The following is a 19886-nucleotide window of genomic DNA, read 5'->3' as shown; positions in this document are numbered from 1 at the left end:
AACTGCAGCAAGAGGTACTGTACATCCGAAGGGGTTGGAGTAACATCTACTAGGTATACGGCTATGTTTACGGCTGAATACCACCCTATCAGTAGGGTTACCTTTTTCTTGTCGCTAAGTCTAACCGAGTCAGTTGCTTGGCTGTAAGTCACCTATGCTGAGATAGCTGATAGCCAATACTAAAAATGCTTGTCCTGTCGCAGTCTGTTGCTTGAGTCAGTCGGGTCGTAGCATTGTTTGGTCTGCCTTGATAACTTTACCCCGCGGCGGGCAGAAACGCGAGCAATCGATAAGAGGAGCCAAAGCGGGGTTTCAAAGTAACCATGGAACATGGTTACATGCTTGTGTCTCATTTCTATATTTGTTTTTCTGCTGCTGAGCTCATTGTGGATCCCAATCACTGGCATTACATATACTACGCTATCTGCGCAGTATTCAGTACAAATTGCGTGGTCAACATACTCCGGCACGAGCAATGATCCTCTGGGCCGATCGATGGAATGAGCTCGTATGACGGAACGGGGTGGCTGGAGGTGGCTGGGGGTGTGGCGCAGCTCGGCTCAGCTCAGCTCAGTAGGTTCGTTTCTGCCATTGCCAAGCAAAGCAAACCCATGGAAATTGGCTTGTTGGTGTTCCTGAGGAACCCGGGACACGTGATTTGACAATTCGCCAAGCTCTTGTGCTGTAACTTACAGGTTAAAGGTTGAGAGAACTTGGTTGGCTACACTAACTACACCTTCTAACCACCAAAATCTCCCAAATTCGTTCCGTAGCGCCAACCCGGAGCGTCATCATTTCTCACACAGCTCAGTACACAAGTGTTCTCATTCTTAGAAATGGTTCCATTCTTAGAATACAAGAATGACAGGATAGAAGACAGTAAAGTTCAGATGCTGAAGTAGTAGCCGCCTACGCTTGCCGAAGCAACAGCCACTCAGTAACGATACTCACCTGAGCCATAGCCTTGGTTGTAGCCACCGCCGTAGCCACTATTGCCTCCATAGGAATCATATGAAGGACCAGGGGGGAAATGGCCGGGAGGGTGATGGAGGTGGTCCTCGTGTCGGTGATGATGATGACCGTCATCCGACTTGCCGCCGTGCTCATAGCCTTGGCTATAGCCCCCGCCGTAGCCACTGTTGCCTCCATAGGAATCACTTGAACGACCCGGGGGGAAATGGCCGGGAGGGTGACGACCGCCATCCGACTCGCCGCCGTGCTCATAGCCTTGGCTAGGGTAGGCGGGACGAGGCTGATGGTGATGGTGGGATTCCTCGCGGGAGCCGCTGTAGTCATAGCCCTGGCTACTGGGATACGACGGCCGTGACTCATAAGGACGAGATTGCTCATAAGAACTGTAAGACTGTCCCGAGTACTGCTGCTGGGATTGGTACGCCTGCTGCTGGCTTTGGTATGAGGCCTGGTATGTCGAGCTCTGAGTCTGTTCGTCTTGGTATGAGGTCTGGTAGGTCGAGCTTTGAGTCTGCTCGGGCTCCTCGTTTCTCGATGAACCGCCAACCATAAGGTTGGAGAAGGCACTGTTCAGGCCCCCTAGGTTAGAGATACCAGGAATGGGCAAGTTGGAAAGGCCTCCGAATGGTAAGCCGCCGCTCTGTTGCTGCTGCTGCTGTGAGGAAGGAGGACGATGCTGCTGGCTGTGTCCAGATTGGTTCCCACTACCGCCATGGGTGTGGGGTACACCACCCGTGTTTTTGCCGGATTTTACACCCTCGGCGCTTAGAATGTCGTTAAGTCTAGAGCCTCTATCGGATCGGGATTGAACCCAGGTCTCGACGGCTTCAAACATAGTCCGATGGGCCTCGTTGCGGTTGTCACGAAGAGCAGGGTGGTGGAACACCTTCAAGCAATCGTCCAACACTTGCTCCTCCGAGATATTGATATTCTCCCAAGCATGGAGAACGCGTGGAGCCACATACTTGAGAATAGCAGATGCAACCTGACCAGCAGGCTCGTTAAGGATGTTGGCAAAATGGTCCTTGGACAACATGGAGTGGGTTGGATCGGTACAGTCGGGGTCTGTCCACGGCTCATACTGATGCTGGCCAGAGGCATCAATCACGCCAGAAGAGCCGGTTTGCAGCGACTTGGAAGCAGCATTGATGATAGGACGAATGAAAGGTGCGAGGAGAGACATGATGAAGACCGTCAGGGTCTCCGTGATCTTCTCGACGACGGCCTCCAGCCCAGGAATTTTCTCAATGATCGAGGTGAGTTTACGAACCACCTTATCTCTGAACTCGAGGATTGGATAGATCTGCGCAATGGTCTTGTTCGGGTCAAAGTCTTGCAGTGCCGAGCCACCGGATCCACCACTAGACTGAGGCCGTGCTGATTCCCCAGCCCTATAGCTGCTAGGCTCTTCATCGTCAAAGCCGCGAGAGCGCGAGGACTCGTAATCATCAAAGCCGCGAGAGCGCGAGGAACCGTAATCTTCCTCGAAGCCTCTGCTTGAGCCATAGCCCTGGCGAGCACCACCGCTCCGATTTGCGGACTCTTGAGCCTCCGACTGACGCTTGAGCTCTTCGGCTTCCTCGACGAGATCCTTCGTTCCCGGAATCCCGCCCAACAGATTCGTGAAAGCGCCAAGGGCATTCGCGGACGAGTTATTCTGAGCATCTCCAAGAGCGATATCCATCTCGTTAACTTCCGACTGGGTGAAGTGATCGGTGGCTTCTCCCAGAACGGAATGAAAGAAATCCACCATACCGAATGTTCCTGTCACCAGCGGGAAGACCCGGCGGCCGCGAACGTTCAGTTCCGTGTTGACACCGGTGTGCGGGAAGACATTCTTGAAGCCCATCTCACGAAGCGCAAGCTCACAGTAATTGGTGTGTGCCGCGAAGTCTTCCAGGGTGTGGAGGCCCTGACCCAGACACCGCAGAGCCTCGCAAAGGTCGGCCTCGTTGCCCTTGTCTCTGCCGTGGGTGTGGGTCCGCCCATAGTGAATGCTCCGAGCCAGGCTGTACTTGATATATCCGGAGCTGGTCGTCCAGTCCCCACCTTCGTTGGCGATGTAGTTCTTCATGCCGGTATCAGCGTCGATCTCGAGTTCCACCTGGCGGATCGGCCCACGCAAGCGTTTGTCGTACTGGCGCGCATCCTGGTTGTCCGCATAGTCCTTAGGGTTGTCAATATGCTCCTCGGGGCGGTAAACACCGAGTCTCTCGGAGGTGACCTCAAACTCCGCCGTCGCGTATCCGAAGGTCATGAAAGACAGAATCCAAACCAGGATACGGATAGTATCGGCTTGTAGGTTCTTGAGAGTACCGACGTCCATGGCCTGCGAGTAATCACGCAACCAGTTACCAAAGTAGACGCGCTTGACCATGGTGGAAGTCCACTTGTGTCCTTTGATGAAGGCGACCGTCTTAAGCATATCTTCAATGTCTCCATGGCGCCAGTTCTTGCCCTCCACGGCGGAGATCGATGCGATGTCTAGCTGGGTTTAGCAGGTGAACATGAAGACAAGATGGCCTCGAAGGGGCTATTTACTTCCAGCGCCAAAGGCGTAAGTCTGAGCCGGCAGCAGAACGAGCAAAAGGCCCAGGATGAGGAGGGCATGGGAGCCCAAATTCAGCCGCGGAGCCATAGCGCGGAAGATCTGCAGGGTCTCCGGGCAAAAGTGGGTGGATAATGTGGAAGCAGTAAGGAGGTCGAATCCCGCGAGTAGACGTAACTAAAGGCGCATGCAGCGGGAAGAGGGTCTGAAGTGTTTTGCAGAAAAACAGACAGTAAAGACGGGCGAAAGAAGAGGTGAAGAGGAAAAAAAAAAAAGGACGAAGCGAGTTTGTTTTTTCACTGATCTGCGAGAGGCGCAAGCCACGGCCAAGACAAGCTGCCCAGAGAGTCTTGGGAGTTGGGACTCGCTGCCCCGCCATTCTGCCTCTTTGGGAAACCCCAAGCCGCGTCATTGCGATTATTATTTACTGTGAATACTGCACGTTCTAGACTACTCTTCGGAGTAAATATACTGCAGCTATCCGTTCACGAGTAACGCTTCTCGGGAATCGGTAGTCGAACAGTCTACCACCAAAACTGTTGTGTTTGCACCCTTGAATCCTTGTGACCACAGGCATGGCAGTATAGATCCATGATCCCAAACAATGAGACGGTTCGCTTTGCTTGGCAGTGGCAGAAACGAGCTGAGCTGAGCTGAGCTACAGCCACCCCAAGCCACACCCCAGTTCGTCATACGAGCTGACTTCATGGGTCAAGAGAATCAAAGCTTGATGCTAACCATGCATTTCCTACGGAATGGATGCAGCAGTCGTAAATTACCTGGCCAGGAAAAGGAGGGGGGGGAATTAGTTTATTTGAATCTGATCTACAGTAGCACAATGCAAGGAAATGATGTCAATACTATCTCACCCTCCAACAAGACCAGCCCGGCTAGCTCAATCGGCAGAGCGTGAGACTCTTAATCTCAAGGTTGCGGGTTCAACCCCCGCGTTGGGCTTCATCTTTTTGTCTTCTTGAGATCCTCCACTCATCCCGTGCATAAAGTTCTCATTCCATATGTGACTGTGATCTTGGTTTTTTTTTACAACAATTACAATTATCCTGTATAAAACCCCTTCTTAGTTTGCTCGTTGTTGCCCCTGGCACGTAGCCACCGTGTCCACTGGTTTGGGTTTAAAGTATATATATCCCGCAAACCATGGATCACGTACCAATCGTTCAACTCCTCATCCCCTCTGCTGTAGTGAGAAGTACATTCCGAATGCTGCCAGAGAGCCGGCAGTCCGGCTCATTACTGCCACATAATCTACCTGCCTTCTGATAACCATGTACACTCGACCCCATAGCAAGTCGGGGCACGCCAAAGAGAGAAAGAAGCGCACCCGGCGGAAGCAAAGATTGCTCCAGCACCGGGGAAACACTAACTACAGCCGACATAGGGTATAACTGTAAGCAAGGAGTAGTAGTATCAATAGATGTATGTAGTGTCAGATACTGGTGATAATGCATTAAATTGATCAAAGGCGCCGAAGCTTCTATATACACTCACTGTACCCATAACGAGTACAGTACAATAGTCATGGGAGGGAAAAAGAGATAGCCACACATGCAGCCCACAGGATAAAGATGAAATCAAGGAACGGAAGATCGAGGATGCGCCTGCCTTCTACTCGCGCCAATTCAAAGAGTCCAGCGCTGCCCGTGTATAAGAACAGAAAATTGAAACCGAAATGACTATCTCGCTAAAAACACCATGTCGCCGGTATCGCATAGTAGTTGACAATGTTGAAATACCCAGCAGTCGTAGGAAAGCAGAACCGAAGAAGGGTAGTGATGATTGTGGAACACTAGGGTCTACAATTTCGTCCCCTCGCGTCCACTATCGCTAAGCCTACGCGGACGAAGCGGGATGGCGGAGGTGCTGGGCCCGGCAGCAGCCGTGGGAGTATGGCCACCGGGGGTGGTGCCAGTGCGGACACCCCCAGTCCGTTGTGAGCTTTGGTGTTGGTGGAGTCGAGGGTTCAGAAGCCATTGCACCTGCATGCGTATACTGCTCACCGCGGCGTTGGTGTGGGCCATGTCCTCCTTGATGCGGAGGCATTCGCTCATGATCGCCATGCTGGCGCGGGCGTCGAGATCCGTGATGGCGTGGGATAATTGTCCGACTTCCTCGCGGAGGGACTCGTGTAGGGAGAGAAGATAGTTTGTCGTGGTGGCGGTGTATTGGTTGGAACTATCGATCTGGGACTGGCTGTTGGGGGATGTTAGGTCGTTGTTATTACGGCGGGGTGGGGTAGAAGTCGTTGCGCGATCATCCGGGCCAGCAGAAGCAGTTGGCGACTGGGCCAGGGTGGTTCGGATGTTCGCTAAAGCGTCGTCGAAGATCTCGTTCCGTTGTTTGAGATGGCGAACAGTGAGTTCGAGCGAGTCGAGGCGCGCATTCTGAGCGTCAAAGTACGGGCCCATGGAGATCAAAGGGCAGGTTTGCTCGTGCGTGGCTAAGTCGGCGCGCTTGAGTTGAATGCGACAGCCGTATTTCGAGGCGGCACAGCTGTGAATGGATTCAGGGCAAGAGTCTGCATGTTGTTTGAGTTCCCTGCGTAGGATCGTGGTATGGCAGTCTGGGCAGGTGGTTTGGAGATTGGGGCATAATTCGTCAACGTGTTCCTGTCGGAGACACAAGGTTAGCAGGCTATGAAAATGCAATGCAATGAACCCGGAGACTAGTAGTTCTGTGCGCACCTTATAGTCTTGCTCCATGATATTACCCTCGCAGCGCGCGCATTGGTGGAGTTCATGCAAGCATCTCCCCTCCGGGTCGAGGTCCTTCTTCCGTGTCTTCAATCCACATGAGCCCAGCGGACAGTCCATCGGTCTATACCCGCAGTACTTGTCAACATGAGTCTGGATGAACACTCTTGGAGCCACTTCCTCACACCCTTCGCTCCGAAATGGGCACCTCACTCGAATCTCGTCGCACATGTTGACCAGGAGGCGGGGGAGTTTGAGGTAAACTCCGCCGGTGGGTGTGCGACAGGCAGGACACGTAAAGTCGTCTCGAGATGCTGCGAAGGTCGTGATGGCCGATACAAGGCATTTCTGGCAGAATACATGATCGCACTTCAACCGGACTGGGTGTATGAAGGGGCAGTGGCATATCGGACACATAAGATGGTCATCGTAGCTGGAAACGTAGTCCAGTGAGCGCAGGTCGACGCTCTCGTCGCGGTCGCAATTCGCCTCCATGACCAGAAGGTCTTCAAGGGTGATGTTTGTCATGTTGGGATGTTTTGCTCTGCCATGAGGGGTTTCTAATATGTGATAAGAGCCTCGAGATTGATCCTCCGCCCGTCCGGGAGCCGATTCTGCGCAAGGAGGGAGAGGAGGAGATCAACCGTTTAATTGCCGTTCTTGACCCGGGAAACGAAACGATAGCTCGAAGCAAAGACCCATGAGGGGGCTCGAAAGGTGACCAAAAGAGGGTATATCGGACGAAAAGAGCGTTTGAGGGCGCGGATATGAGTCGGTCAAGGAAGGAAGATGTAGTGACCTCGGGAGGGAGCGCAATTACTGGGAGAATGGATGAATTGCGGGGAGGGAGCGAGACTGACCGATGGGATTCAATGCGGCGCGGAGAGCGGCAGATCCACCACCACACTGGCACTACTGCTGCTGCAGCCGATCATCCCTCGTCCTTCGCCATCTCATCTCCAATCTCACTTATCCTCTCTCACAACGAACTTCCAATCCAGCCACCTCAACCCATCTCTTGTCATAATTCTGTCTCCATCAGCCCGGCGCTGTTCTTCTTCCCCGGCGGAATTTTCAAAATTAGCGCAGTCGTCAAACAGCCTGACACGAAATCCGTACAATCCCACCCGACCGTTCCGCTGTCTACTCCGCAGTCATCATCGCATCTCACCCACCTGGAACGCCTCTCAACACACCCAAACCCTCTCATCCACGAGCCCATCAACCTCCTACTTCCTGCCTCTCACAACAAATCGCCACCATGCCAAACCCCAGCCAACTCCTCCTCCTCGCCGACCACATCAAGCTCTCGCTCCTCGAGCGTCAACGCGCCATCTCCCTCAGCCTGGAGCCCAACAGCCAAGACGGCGAGATCTCGCGGTCCCTGGACTCCTTCAAAGAAGGCATCGACGCCATCGAAGCCGAGTGCGCGCAGCTCGAAGCCCAGAAGGGCCGGCACGATGACGACGTCACCGACCTCCGCGACCAGCTCAGCCACCTCCACTCCCAGCACGACGAGCTATCCGCTCAGTTCCACGAGATCACGACCGCCATCGCCGAGGCAGCCTCTGCTTCGTCGTCCGCATCGTCCGGCTTCGCCAACCACGTGAAGAACTCCTCCCCGGACCTCAAGCAGCCCGTCCCGCAGCACCCGTCCTCGAAATCCGTGCGCTTCATGGACGCCGCGGCGGCGGCCGAGGCGGCCGAGGCCGACGACGAGGAGCACCGGCGCAACCTCTTCCGGCCGTACCGCGACTCGCCGTCCCCGCCGCCCGGGGCCAGCGCCGCCAGCATGGACGGGCTGTCGAACGAGCAGATCTACGATCACCACGCGCAGGCGCTCCGGGACCAGGACGAGCATCTGGACCGGCTGGGCGAGTCGATCAGCCGGCAGCACCAGCTGAGCATCCAGATCGGGGACGAGCTGGAGGGCCATGTGGCGTTGCTGGATGATCTGGACGGGCATGTGGATCGGCATCAGGGGCGGTTGGATAAGGCGAGGAAGCGCCTGGATCGGTTCCGGCGCAGTGCCGGGGAGAATTGGAGTATGATGACCATCGTCGGGTTGATTATCACGCTGGTGATCTTGATCGTGCTTTTGAAGTGACATTTCTATAATCTCGCGGGTTCGGAGAGTTTACATATATGGTTTGTTTTGGGTTGGGTTTGGGGGGTCGTTTGTGATTCCCCGGAAGGCGAGTCCGGCGTTTGTACTGTGTTTGAGTCGTGTTTTGTGTCTTTCTTCTCTCCCTCCCCTCCTTTTTCCAACTACCCACTCCCTCGTCTGTTCCCTTCAGTTAATATATACCGACAGCAGCTATCATGTTTTCTTCTTCACTCCCCCATTGACGGGACTGCGGCGTTGCGGGGGTACCTTATCATCATACATCTACACCCCGGTTTTGGTCCATAGCTACTACACACAAGATGGAGTCCATCACACACTACCTAGTACTCTTTAGATAAGGAGACACACAACCCACAATCAAATCCACCACTATCAGAATCCCAATCCACGGTATAAAAGCAAGTCAAGAAACCCTCATGGAAGAATAATATTGAATCTCATCTAACCCAGATAGATGAATAAAAAAAAAGCCGAAAACCCCCAAACATACACACATAATACAAGACGCAATCATTACCGATCAAGAAAAGACACACAAGGAATCTATTGAGTCTTATTCACGTTGCCCGCCCGGTTGGGCAGACCTTTCGTACGCTCCTGCAGCGTCGCAAAGTCCTTGTCATCGCTGTCGATGTCACCCCGATCAGCCTTGACCTGTGGTATGGCGATGCGATTAGTATACTCTGCCGCTTCGGAAAGCTAGGGATTGAAGGGTGAGGGTGAAGGTGACAACGCACCGAAGCTTCACTGTTGCTGGCCAGCTCCTGCTTCCACTTGGCGGTGCCTTGCTTGCTGTGCTTGAGCTGGTCGTTCTTGTGCTCTTCGTAGATCTTGTCGAGGTCATCGCGGTCTGGTGTTGAGGGAAGGGGGCGGGTCAGTATTCTTGGGGGCTGGGTTGGGTTGGGCAATGCGGGAACACTCACTGCGATCGCTCTCGTTGAGGCCGGCGCGGGGAGCGGAGGTGTGCAGAGCGGAGGTCATGGCGGGGCGGAGGGGGGTGGTGGCCAGACGAGGGGCAAGGGCAGTGCGGACGGTGGTGAGGAAAGACATGATGCTGATTTTAATAAATTTCTCTGGGGGGAATTGCTGTTAGTGTCTTTTCTTGTCTTTCGTTTCTATTGCTGCTGTAGCTGCTGGGTTGGCGGTGGTGGTCGTGATGAGGGCAGGGAGTTGATGGAAGTGAACGAATAGTGTTGGCGACGAGGTAGAAAAAAGAAGGAAGACGCAGCAGGAATGATGTCAATGACACCAGCGCTGAGAGTCTGAAGAGCTTACCTTATTCAATTGATGGATTTTAGATAGAGAATGAATATCGATAGTAATAGAAGCTATCTCAGTGGATGGGAAAAGTAGATGTAGTACAGTAATAGCGAACTTGGAAACAATGCAGGAAGGATGGGGGGAACGCTTTTTAAAACAGCAAATTGCAATTTCCGTTCTGCCTCGGGTAAAGGGTTAAAGGTACCTACGTCGACGTCGGTCCAGCCCAGAGAATGACTCCATTATTCGCTGAAGTAAGTTGTTGCTGGAGTGAGTGAAGGCGTGAGTGGTCAAGACGAAAAGTCGCATTCGCGTTGCAAGGTGACGTCATGGATAGCACATGCGGGTTTTCTCTCTTCTCTCCACTGACGCCCGTTGCCTTTGACCGGCGTGGAGTACAAGATTAGCACAGGTCCTGTTTGAAACCGAAGGGCCATGCTACTACCTCTTCTGTGACTGTACCACTGAGTTGTATGTCCATTCCAGTACCTCTTACTTGCTTAACTCTGTAGATTGTTGGAATTGAACCGAGTAGGTTTTCTTGTATGTGTTGTAGGTGGTGAGTTCAACTCAAGTCACTCAGCACATGTAAGTTAGTATCCCTTGATCCGGCCAGGCCAGCGGGTTGAGGTGCGTCTGCCATGTTTGCTGCTGCAGATCAAGGCTATGACATCACCCACACTCTCCCCTCAACACACTTTCTTAAGTTTTAGAAAAGTCCCTTGTTGTCGCGTCGCCATAGTCGCCAATTCCAATTGATATGATATGTTTCTCATCTCCATGGATGAATCTCATCGTCAAAACTTCTTCACCGAAGAGCTCGCTTGAGGCACGCATGGATATATTTTCCGAGGCACCGCCACCACAGCTGGAGCGGAAGGGCTCACATCACCTCTGTTAAGCCTGTCAACAGCCATGGTACTGGAATGATATATCTCCCCCTGCAACATGAATGAAGTGCATCACTACGTGATGACTTGGCGATCCACTCCATCAACCTCGCAATTGCAACTCCACAAAACAACGCTGCCGCCTGGATGATCTAGCAGAAGTGATACTTCGAAGGAATGGACACTCATTAGAGCAAATGGTGGAGATTGCGCAAGTCCAAACTAATGGAACAACTATGTATAGGCATTACCCGCATGGTCAACAAGTTATAGACATAGGAAACTCGATGGAAGATGAACCACCCAGGGAAAACATCATACACTGCATATGGATCACACTCGCCGGGAGTCCCCAGGTACAGAATTATCCGAACGAATCAACGCGGAAGCAGACAGAAGTGAAACAAAGTCGTCGTCGGGCGACAGAAGAAAGCAACATCGGTCTAGACTTCGCTGCGAAGGCGAAAGGTCCCTCAGAACTCCACATCCAGTCCATGGATTTTCACAGCCAGTTGACCTGAAACAGCAACAAGCACCGCATGTCACCAACCCCCAAACCATTTACATAAAGATTTTCCAAACGAAAAGAAATGACAGATGAGCCAGAAGCAACCAAAACATCCCAAGCAACACAACAAAACCCAATGCAGACGTATATCGTTTCCGCCTTTCTAGATCCCTGAAAGCATGAGATAAAAATCCGTCCCACCCAAAATTGTGCACAAACACCGAGCCAAAAATAAGATGAATAAACCGCTGAACATGTCTGGCATAGCCGCCAGAAACCCGAAAGCAACTCCAGAACCTAGATGAGCGCCTGAATGGCAGAAAGTGCCGCGCTTTCTATACATCGTCGTGGACAAAGGCAAAGCAGGTGATTTTCCCTAACCGGATGAGGAAAACAAGGTATCGTTGGTGATGAAACGCAGAAATCGAATCGCAGGCGCCGTCGCTCGCAAGAAGCCGAAAGCATCAGAGTCTAGGTATGAGTGTGTTCGAAGTCGTCATCGGTAAAAGGTGTATATACAGAGAATAACTGGTTTAGCCGTTGGCGTTTTTGCAATCGTCAAGCGAAGAAGGGGGAATTTGGGTTTGATCGTGAATGCGATGGCCGTGTCGAACAAAAACAAGCAAAGAATTATGACCCGCGGTTAGGGAGCCCGACAATGCAGAAGCCGGACGAAGGAAGAAGAACGTGCCATGGGCGAAAGTAGGCCCGATTGCCAGTGGACTGGCGACATGTCAACACACGGTTCTTACCACCGACGCTGAGCATTCTGCATCGAGGCAGGCGAAATTGACGTAGGCGGGCTCGTCAAGGTCATGCCGGTGTTGGGGTTGACAATAGGAATGACCTTGCGGGTGCGAACGGCAGATGGCTGTTGGTAGTTCACGTGACTGAGGTTACCGGTAACCCCTGAGTGAACATAGGCATTCGTAGACGCAGGAGACAACGAGATGGAAGGCGTAACCTGTTGCACGGGCTGAATCTGGTGCTGAAGAGGAGACGAATCAGGAGAGCCACTGGAAAGTGACGAGCGATCCGAAGATGCGGAGTGGATCGAGTGCAGCTGAAAGAGAAATCCTGTCAATAGGCTGTCCTCGAAAAACGGCACATTTTGCCTGGTCGGAAGGAGTGACAAATACATACATCATCTTCTGTCAGGAGCCCGGGGCAGAATTCCAGGTCATCGTCCAGGTCGAAAGAGCGTCCAGCCTCAAATCGTGCACGAAAAGCAGTCACCGCGGGAGCCTCGGCAAGCTCCCTCATACTCTTGACACCGCGGAATTGGCGCTGGGCATTCTGCGCGGTCATTTTGGGTCCTCGACGAGAGCGACCGCCATGGTGATTGTTCGAGGTCGTCATGTGGGTGGCAGCGCCGTGGTGAGGGTGTTGGTGCTGGTGTTGGTGCTGGTGTTGGTGCTGGTGGCCGTAGAAGAAGGTCGACATCTTGACGGTATGATGGGTGGATAATGCAGCGAACGACACCGAGACGTTATATCGTTGAACAAGTAGGCTCGAGGCTGTTTAAGTGGATACAAACAAGGGTCGACGCTCTGGAATCCCGCAAACAAGTACTCCGAACAAACTAGACGAACCAAAAGGGAATAGGGTATGTGAAGAAGAATGACAGAGAGTTGGGATGGAATGTGTGGTGAAAGTAGTGGTAGTGGTAGTAGTAGTAGTGAAGGTGAAAGGAAACAGGAACGAAACGGATCAGAAGTGAGAATTGGGAATGAGAATTAAGCAAGCGAACAGGGGGGAAGTAAGAAGAGTAAATGCGAAATGGAAGCGGAAGTGGAAGAATAAGAAGAGAGACTGAAGGTGGAGAGGGGGGGGGGGGGGGGGGGGGTGTGAATTTGCGCGCTTAGTTTGGGTTGTGGGATGGGGAATCGATCATTGACTGTGAACAATGGGTGGGCGGGACAAGAAAGGTGGAAGAGAGAGCGAGAAAAAGAGCAGTGCAGCGGGCGCTCGGAGCGGACGGGAGGCGAAGGCGAGAAAGACAGAGACAGAACAGAGAGAGGAAAGCAAGAGGGGCTGAGCCAGTGGAAAGGAAGTTCAGTGGAGACCCGCAAGGGAAGCGCGGTAACTTACGTACCTGGCTTGTATGAGGACGGAACGGATGGAACTACCTAGTATTCATTCCTTCATTCGAGTCCCTTGTCCCCTAGTCAGTGGTTAATCAGTACCTGGAAGCGGTCGATCTGCAGAGGGTTTGGACTCTTCGAGAGAGCCGAGCCTGGGAATCGCGGTATTCGCCGCTGCCGTAAGGTATTGTTAACATGGTATTCTAGTAATGAGTGGTTACGAGTGGTTACAACTGGTTTCAGACCGGTCGGCGCTAGCCAGGTCACGCACCATCCTTAGGGCAGGGAGTTCAACCAACCAGAAACTCATCAACCGATGCTCAGTGGCAAGGCAAATCCTCCGAAAGCCAATTATCGCCGCTTGAGACGCTCTCAGTGGGCTTATGGCAGCCACTGGACGGTATAAACCAATGAGGAGATGTTTTACTCACTGTAATCGACCGCTAAGGCGGGTGAAAGTGACGTTGAGAAGTACCGATCTAGTCCTCTTTCAGCCTAAAACCTACATCCTACATCACCTCGACGCCTAATATCTGGGACCTCAGAGCGCTTCCATCTCAACAGTAACTACTTTTTCAGTCGTGCAGGCGGCGGCTGTCGCTCGGCTGGTCCATCTCTTGAGTCTCTTAAGGCTGTACCGTATATTGTATTATTGAAATCTAGTTACGTGCAGTACATGCGATGATGGTATGACGATGACGGGACCGGCAGTGATGCGGCCACCATTGGGGTTGTATGATGCATACTAGGTACGGAGTACGCCCGTTGAACTTCACAACTGGAAGGTGGGGGATCTTCGGCCATTATTGATCAGGCTATCGTCTCTCCTCTCGCAATTGCATGTACGATGACGACGGGCAAAGATTTCCAGATGAGAATACAAGATCGTGATGCCAACTTGCACTCATCACTGCTTGCTGGCTTTGTACAAGTGTTCATTGTTGGAAGGAAAGGAATTCAGGGGGGGCAATAGTCGTCCATCGTAACTGTAATTCAGTCAGGTATTAGATCCAGCGGCGTCTCGAAAAGGGAAAGGGCCGGTATGTGGTGGTTTCCACTTCCGAAGACAGGCATGCGCTGGCAAACAGACACAATGCCCACTACGACATCTGCGGGTAATGATTTGCAAAGGCGTGAGTGTGTGCACATCAGTATGTGTGTGGTGAGACCCACCCTGCATAAGCTACGGAGTAGAGTGATTCGCACCTTATGGCCCTTGAACCGTGCCATTGCGGTTTGAGGGGTGTCTGAGGTACTGGGAGTGTGTTTGAGAGAAGACGGAAACCCTCCTAAGATTGCCGAGCACTGGTTGTTCTACATTACATTAATTTGGGGAAGAGGGAGTTCGACTGACTAAGGGGAATCAATCCATCACCTCCTGGCTGAGCGGGCCGCGCATGAGTTTTCCAAGTCCCAACCATTGATCATGGCCACCCTTCGGCGGCTTCGACAATGATTCCATAATGAAAACTAACTCTCCACATGATGCTCAGAGACTTTCTCCATAGTCCAACGCTCCACTCACACCAAAAGTGGGCGCCCAATAATAGTGCTATTGCAAGTGCCCCCCTCCATTAACTGATCATAAAACAAGAACGAACCAAAGGCCATGTTTACAACAGAAAAAAAGAGTGAGCCTTTGTTTTGTCAACAAATCAATTCCCAGGTAACCAATGTCCTGGACTATGCGCCCAGGAACAGTAACTGTCACAATCACTGATGATGTGAATCGATCAGGGTACAAACCACCTAAAATCCAACCACAATACATGCTGATGGCTACTTGCTCAATCGTCATCAATTCGTCAAGATCAACTCATGTAAGATCTCGAATCGGGGTTGGTTGCAGCTCCAAGCTGCTAAAATAATGCTCTATTTCCGTCCACATGGGGGCAACGCTACAGCCACAGTATGGCTTTGCTGCACAGACGCATACACAGGTACAGGTATGGAGTATACAAACAAACCCCCTTTCCAGCCCATGTTGGACAGGTACTACGGATAATGCACCCCTATCTATGAATAGCATCTCCCCCCAACAAATCCAGCTGAAGGAAGATGCCATCTGTTTTAATGCCTGTTCAAATTCAATCCGAACCCCGAGCCATTGGCCCCATAGCATTTAGACTTCAGAAGGGAGCCGGCCCTTTTCAACGTGGTTGTTGGCTTCCACTACTTGAGTACCTCGTACAGTCCACACACACCTACAAACGAGACTGAATGCAACCGAAGGCGGCTACTGCAGCGCCCGGCTCCATGGGCAGCAAACAAATGGGACGGTAAGATGCAAGCTGATAGGCGGGCAAGCTCACCAGCTCCTCTCTGCTCATGCCGCATGGCCCCATGGGCCTGCAGCCTACTGCAGGTTGTCGGGTGGTGCGGCCATGCCTGGACTTTTGCTCCCGGAGGATGGGGGATGGGGATGGGATGGGAATGGTGGCCCTGGCGGCCTAGCCTGCTGGAACTGTGCCCTGCAGGGAAGAGAACACGCATTTTTAGGCAGCGTTAGACTATAGCTATTGGTGTCAGAAAGCGATTGGGGTAAACCTGGCCCGCGTGCATAGTGTTAAGCTCTACCACTGAGTATTTGTTGTACTCAGCATGGTTTTCTGATGCTCCCCTCTCACCCACCTCTAAGTCTGGAGGACTCTTCAAGGGAACCAGTTGTTTCACCGCCCTTTTTCGTAATGGTTTCTTGCGAAGGGACGGAATGGTCTACTCCATTCCATCATGAGAGATCAATTGGGATTTAGCCATTTCGGGACACTGGGAGGCAAAATTGTGCGCTGATATTGTTTGTCATGATCTCATGATAGATTAGCATTGATGATGATGATGATGATGATGATTATGCAATCGTCAGAAGGCGGGGGGGTTGATTCCGGAGTACGGAGTTGACTCTGTGAAAGGATGCATCATGGAACAATATGGATCTCTTTGGGGGTGGGAAAGGCTCACCACTAACTTACGCAGGACTCACTACGTAACTTAGCTAGTCCAGCAATGTTACTCCGTACTTAGCAGTATCTCCACAATCCGTCATCACTGGTATCGAGTATTGTCAGGCCGTATCGCCACAATACGGACGCTTGCAACCTTGTGCAAGAGAGATCCCGATCCCCTCGAATCTCCCCACGCTTGAAAGGGGGCAAAAGCAGCCACATCCATCTTAGCTTTGGAAATAAAGTTTCCTTACCCCAGGGATTGACCCGAATGTCATCGCAAGAGAGAAGAATGTATTGTATCTGGCCATGCTCACTCACCATCAGAGGAGTCTGTCGCATAGAGGGCTCACGGAAGTACTGTACCCGATCAAACTAAGAGTAGATATTTACGTACTTCGCCACCCTGACTCAACTCAGCAGCGATACACAGCCCATCCCCAATCGATCCACTACAGACGAGAGCGAGAGAGCTCCGCTCGATTTATCTTATCTATCGAATCTCAAACTCAGGCCAGGCCAGGCCAGGCGATTTTTTAATTCCAGGACTCGGAGTGCGTAGGCGCGGGGAAGAGAAGCTTTTTTCCCTGTCGACACTCAACACATACATCAGCCTACATATCTTTAGAGGCAAGGGATATGAGACATACGCGATCTACCCACCTGCGACGGACTGGCTGCTGTCGGTCTCAGTGAGCGCTCACAATGCCGGCTGCTTTCGTTAACGAAGAGTTGCGACCCCTGACCCTTACCCACCCTCGCATCCCTTTGATTGATCGATATCTGCCGGCCTTTTATTGGGTTATACTTGCTCTTAGGCTAGCCTGTAATCCAATGTCATGTATAGAGCACATGTGCTTACAGTAGACTAAGATGTAGACGCTTCGTGTGAACCGTGCTTAGCCTGTAATGCTCACACTTGCTTATGTGCGAGCGGAGGTTCCTCCCCAGGGCTCTTCTTCCGGTTCGGAGCCTGGACTAAAGCAGGTACGTACAGCAGCAGTAGAAGAGGCGAATTACTTTATTGTGGTTATAGTGTGGCGGGCTATTTTTGCGGACCATAGGGCTCGACGGTCTAGATCGATGGTGCAATTGTACATATAGATTCGGAATGCACTATCTAGCACTCCCATTGATCGCTTCCATTCAGGACCCAGGGTATGTGGGAAAGAATGGATGCAGCTTATCTGGGACCGACAGATCGGGGATTTTTTGTCCGTGGATCATGGATCTGGGGTTGAAGGCCGTTGTTCCCCGATCGGTTTTTCGTCTTTGTTGGATTGATTGGCTAGGTTTATCCTGGTACCAACACTATGCTGGACATGGCTTGCCTCTATCATGGATGGAGGCAGGTGTATCCTGGTATGCAGTTTCTTTGACCAGAGCCTCTTCATTTGAGACTATACAATTGACCAATCTCGACAATTCTGTCGAGGAGCCGTGATTCATAGGTAAATAGGAAATTCCCAAGCAGGGAGATATAGCCCATGCATCGCCACCCCTACCATCTGGAAGACGCACATAATGTTGAATATCAGTCAGAAAGAGCTTCCGCTTCAGTCCCTAGTCCCATAGCAAACCACTCATTCGAATCCCGGGCGCAGAGATGTCCATCCCTGAAGTAGCTATTCTTCTGAACCATGGCTAATCTTCACACCGTGCGGAACCCCCTTTCAACCTAAGTACAGAGAAGTAAGAAGAAGCCCCGACAGCCTGCAGAAAACAAGTTAGCAGTTGATTTCCCGTGGCTTGTTGGTCCCCTCAAGCTGCAGTTCTACTTTGGGTTCGGTGCAGATGCGACTTGAGCTGCGTCTTTCGGGTAAGTGCAGTTGTTTCTTTGGGAGACGCGGGGGGGCTGGCGTAATGGAATCAGGAATCTGGGAGCTATTCAAGTTGGGATCCGTAGATATTGTGGGTTCGATTGATATGTAGATATTAATTATCTCGATTTCCGTATCATCATTCTTAAGTAGGAAATATGTATTCCGCAGATTTTAGGTAAATTCATGTATATCGTAACGGCCGGAAACGCCCGACAAGATGTCCTCTCCATGTATAAATTCACAGGTGTTCTGGGTGTTTCTTAACTTCAGTGACTGTTGCATGTTTCTGTATGGTGTGCCATTTAATATGGAAGATTGTTGTGTATGCTGAGGAGGGATGTCAACTGGTTTGCGCAGATGGACCTAATTTTGTACCTAGCCATCAACCGCTTCTTTGCTAGTCAAATGTTGCTTGATAGATGTGACAACGACATGCTGATCGAGCCCGAATCAGATGAGCCCGCCTCGCCCCGTCAGTGGCGGAACTTTCAATCCTGATACTGTAACATCGATGCCACTGTCAAGGGAGCCCGTGTGTTACAACACCAAGTGCAGAATACCCCAAGCCATTATGTATTTCGATGGTCCGATAGCTTCAAGCCTAGCCATTCGCCCGACAGTGCGGCAATTAGGTCAAAATTACCTAGAACGATCGCTTCTGCTTCCATGGCTATGATGCAAGGTGTGACAAGCCTGCCGTTCGAGAACGTTGCACAAACGAGGCTTAGGACTTGTTACCAATTGCGGGGTACAAACACATCGTCCAAGTCAAGACCAACCTCACTTGTCAAGGTTCTTAGTTTTGACCATGCGACCCAGCAGTTCCTTGCAGTGCTTTTCACTGTACTGCTCCCATATTTCGTAAAGCGAGACCAGCTCTTGCGTGCACTCGATGACTGCTTTGATGTCGATCTCACTCTCAGCTAGCCATGCGACTAGCCTCTGAATCCGCGCCGGAGGACCACCGCCGTTTTTATCACTCAGAGCCGCCAGGATGTTCAAGCCCCCATCCCGCATCGCTCCAGCCAATGGTGCGGCGGAACCATGAAAACTGGTCTGGCTTGGCTTGAAGACCACGGCAACAATGATCGCCATGACGGCGATGACATGCGGTGGGTACAAAAGTGGCAAGTCGGTTAGATAGTGGTCGTTGATCACTGACCATGCAAGTGCTACCTCGTCCGACGTAAGCGATAGCTCCGGCTGGAGTTCGGATAGAGTTCGATAGGGGTGATGGACGATGAGCTGCGAGCTCATCTCGGAGATGAGAGAAAATTCGCACTCGCCCAGCTTTGATACATCTGGGGCAATGAATTCTGCGCAAGCGTCAGCGAGTGACAATGATGAGCAAATAGGTGATGATTCGTACCTGGCCAGAGGCCCCGCGCTTCTCCGACAACAAAGCGAATATGTTGAGGGCACTCCTCCATTTTACAAGCGAGGTAGAACGCAGTGGTCACGACCAGGTAGGGATTCGTGTGCCTGATCTCATTTTTAGTATAGAAGCGTTTGACGTATACTTGCGCTGTTGCTAGCGCTTGCTGTCGCGTGGACATTCTCTTGCCAAGCTTGATCAATTCTGTGCGAATGTTTAGTTGGAAGTCCTGCTAACAAACCCGATAGTCAAGGGCCTTACGCTGGCTGAAATAGATATTAAGCAACCTTTGATCCGGCAAAGGAAACTGCGAATGAGCGACTTTGTCTTTCTCCTTGAAGCTTTCGCGGATCTCCGCCAGCTTCTCACGCGTAAACAGCCAGTGTCGTCGTTGGGTCGACGCCCAGTAATTGGCGGCCATGATGACAAGGGAATGGTATTATTGGCCTCAGTGTTCGATATGCCAAAGTTGAGGTCAGATATCCAGTGCTGTCATCGATGGGGCATTCTCGGCAGGAACTATGTACGGGGTGTATGGATGGAGCGTGCGTGGTTGGGGGATTTTATTTTAGGGACCCCGTCTAGGTTGGTCTACCGCCGAGTTGGGCAGCTTATGAGAACAGATTCGCAAGTCCTTTGCCTTGT

At 51.8% G+C, this 19886-nt stretch overlaps 6 protein-coding genes and 1 non-coding gene across 7 annotated transcripts; 2 read left to right on the top strand and 5 right to left on the bottom strand.

Moving 5' to 3' along the window:
• Nucleotides 1-772: 772 nt before the first annotated feature.
• BO66DRAFT_468412 (Het-C domain-containing protein) lies at nt 773-3763 on the bottom strand. The gene is made up of 2 exons (XM_025652650.1): nt 3514-3763; nt 773-3456 (listed from the first exon to the last, which is right to left on the bottom strand). The coding sequence occupies exons 1-2, from the start codon at nt 3608-3610 to the stop codon at nt 935-937; spliced, it is 2619 nt and encodes an 872-aa protein (XP_025507835.1). The 5' UTR covers nt 3611-3763; the 3' UTR covers nt 773-934.
• A 641-nt stretch (nt 3764-4404) lies between these two features.
• Nucleotides 4405-4477, top strand: BO66DRAFT_t44. Its single transcript has one exon. It is a non-coding gene; the product is annotated as a tRNA-Lys (tRNA).
• A 499-nt stretch (nt 4478-4976) lies between these two features.
• BO66DRAFT_388632 (putative TRAF-like signal transducer) lies at nt 4977-7047 on the bottom strand. The gene is made up of 2 exons (XM_025646606.1): nt 6223-7047; nt 4977-6147 (listed from the first exon to the last, which is right to left on the bottom strand). Exons 1-2 carry the CDS (start codon nt 6757-6759, stop codon nt 5335-5337), a joined length of 1350 nt encoding a protein of 449 aa, XP_025507834.1. The 5' UTR covers nt 6760-7047; the 3' UTR covers nt 4977-5334.
• A 141-nt stretch (nt 7048-7188) lies between these two features.
• BO66DRAFT_417783 (syntaxin family protein) lies at nt 7189-8712 on the top strand. Its single transcript, XM_025649704.1, has one exon. It carries the CDS (start codon nt 7493-7495, stop codon nt 8336-8338), a length of 846 nt encoding a protein of 281 aa, XP_025507833.1. The 5' UTR covers nt 7189-7492; the 3' UTR covers nt 8339-8712.
• Nucleotides 8713-8902: 190 nt separating this feature from the next.
• On the bottom strand, nt 8903-9409 carry BO66DRAFT_434998 (uncharacterized protein; the record flags this gene model as incomplete). The annotated part of the gene is made up of 3 exons (XM_025650816.1): nt 8903-9013; nt 9097-9209; nt 9283-9409. The coding sequence occupies 3 exons, from the start codon at nt 9407-9409 to the stop codon at nt 8903-8905; spliced, it is 351 nt and encodes a 116-aa protein (XP_025507832.1).
• Nucleotides 9410-11562: 2153 nt separating this feature from the next.
• On the bottom strand, nt 11563-12669 carry BO66DRAFT_178275 (DUF4452 domain-containing protein). The gene is made up of 2 exons (XM_025642353.1): nt 12161-12669; nt 11563-12080 (listed from the first exon to the last, which is right to left on the bottom strand). The coding sequence occupies exons 1-2, from the start codon at nt 12458-12460 to the stop codon at nt 11766-11768; spliced, it is 615 nt and encodes a 204-aa protein (XP_025507831.1). The 5' UTR covers nt 12461-12669; the 3' UTR covers nt 11563-11765.
• Nucleotides 12670-18646: 5977 nt separating this feature from the next.
• Nucleotides 18647-19662, bottom strand: ssn8 (cyclin-dependent protein serine/threonine kinase regulator SSN8; the record flags this gene model as incomplete). The annotated part of the gene is made up of 3 exons (XM_025649119.1): nt 18647-19182; nt 19236-19445; nt 19503-19662. The coding sequence occupies 3 exons, from the start codon at nt 19660-19662 to the stop codon at nt 18647-18649; spliced, it is 906 nt and encodes a 301-aa protein (XP_025507830.1).
• Nucleotides 19663-19886: the final 224 nt, after the last annotated feature.

This window comes from Aspergillus aculeatinus (genome assembly GCF_003184765.1).
Source record: "Aspergillus aculeatinus CBS 121060 unplaced genomic scaffold BO66scaffold_5, whole genome shotgun sequence".
NCBI lineage: Eukaryota > Fungi > Ascomycota > Eurotiomycetes > Eurotiales > Aspergillaceae > Aspergillus > Aspergillus aculeatinus.
This window is presented reverse-complemented; position numbering and strand designations above follow the sequence as displayed.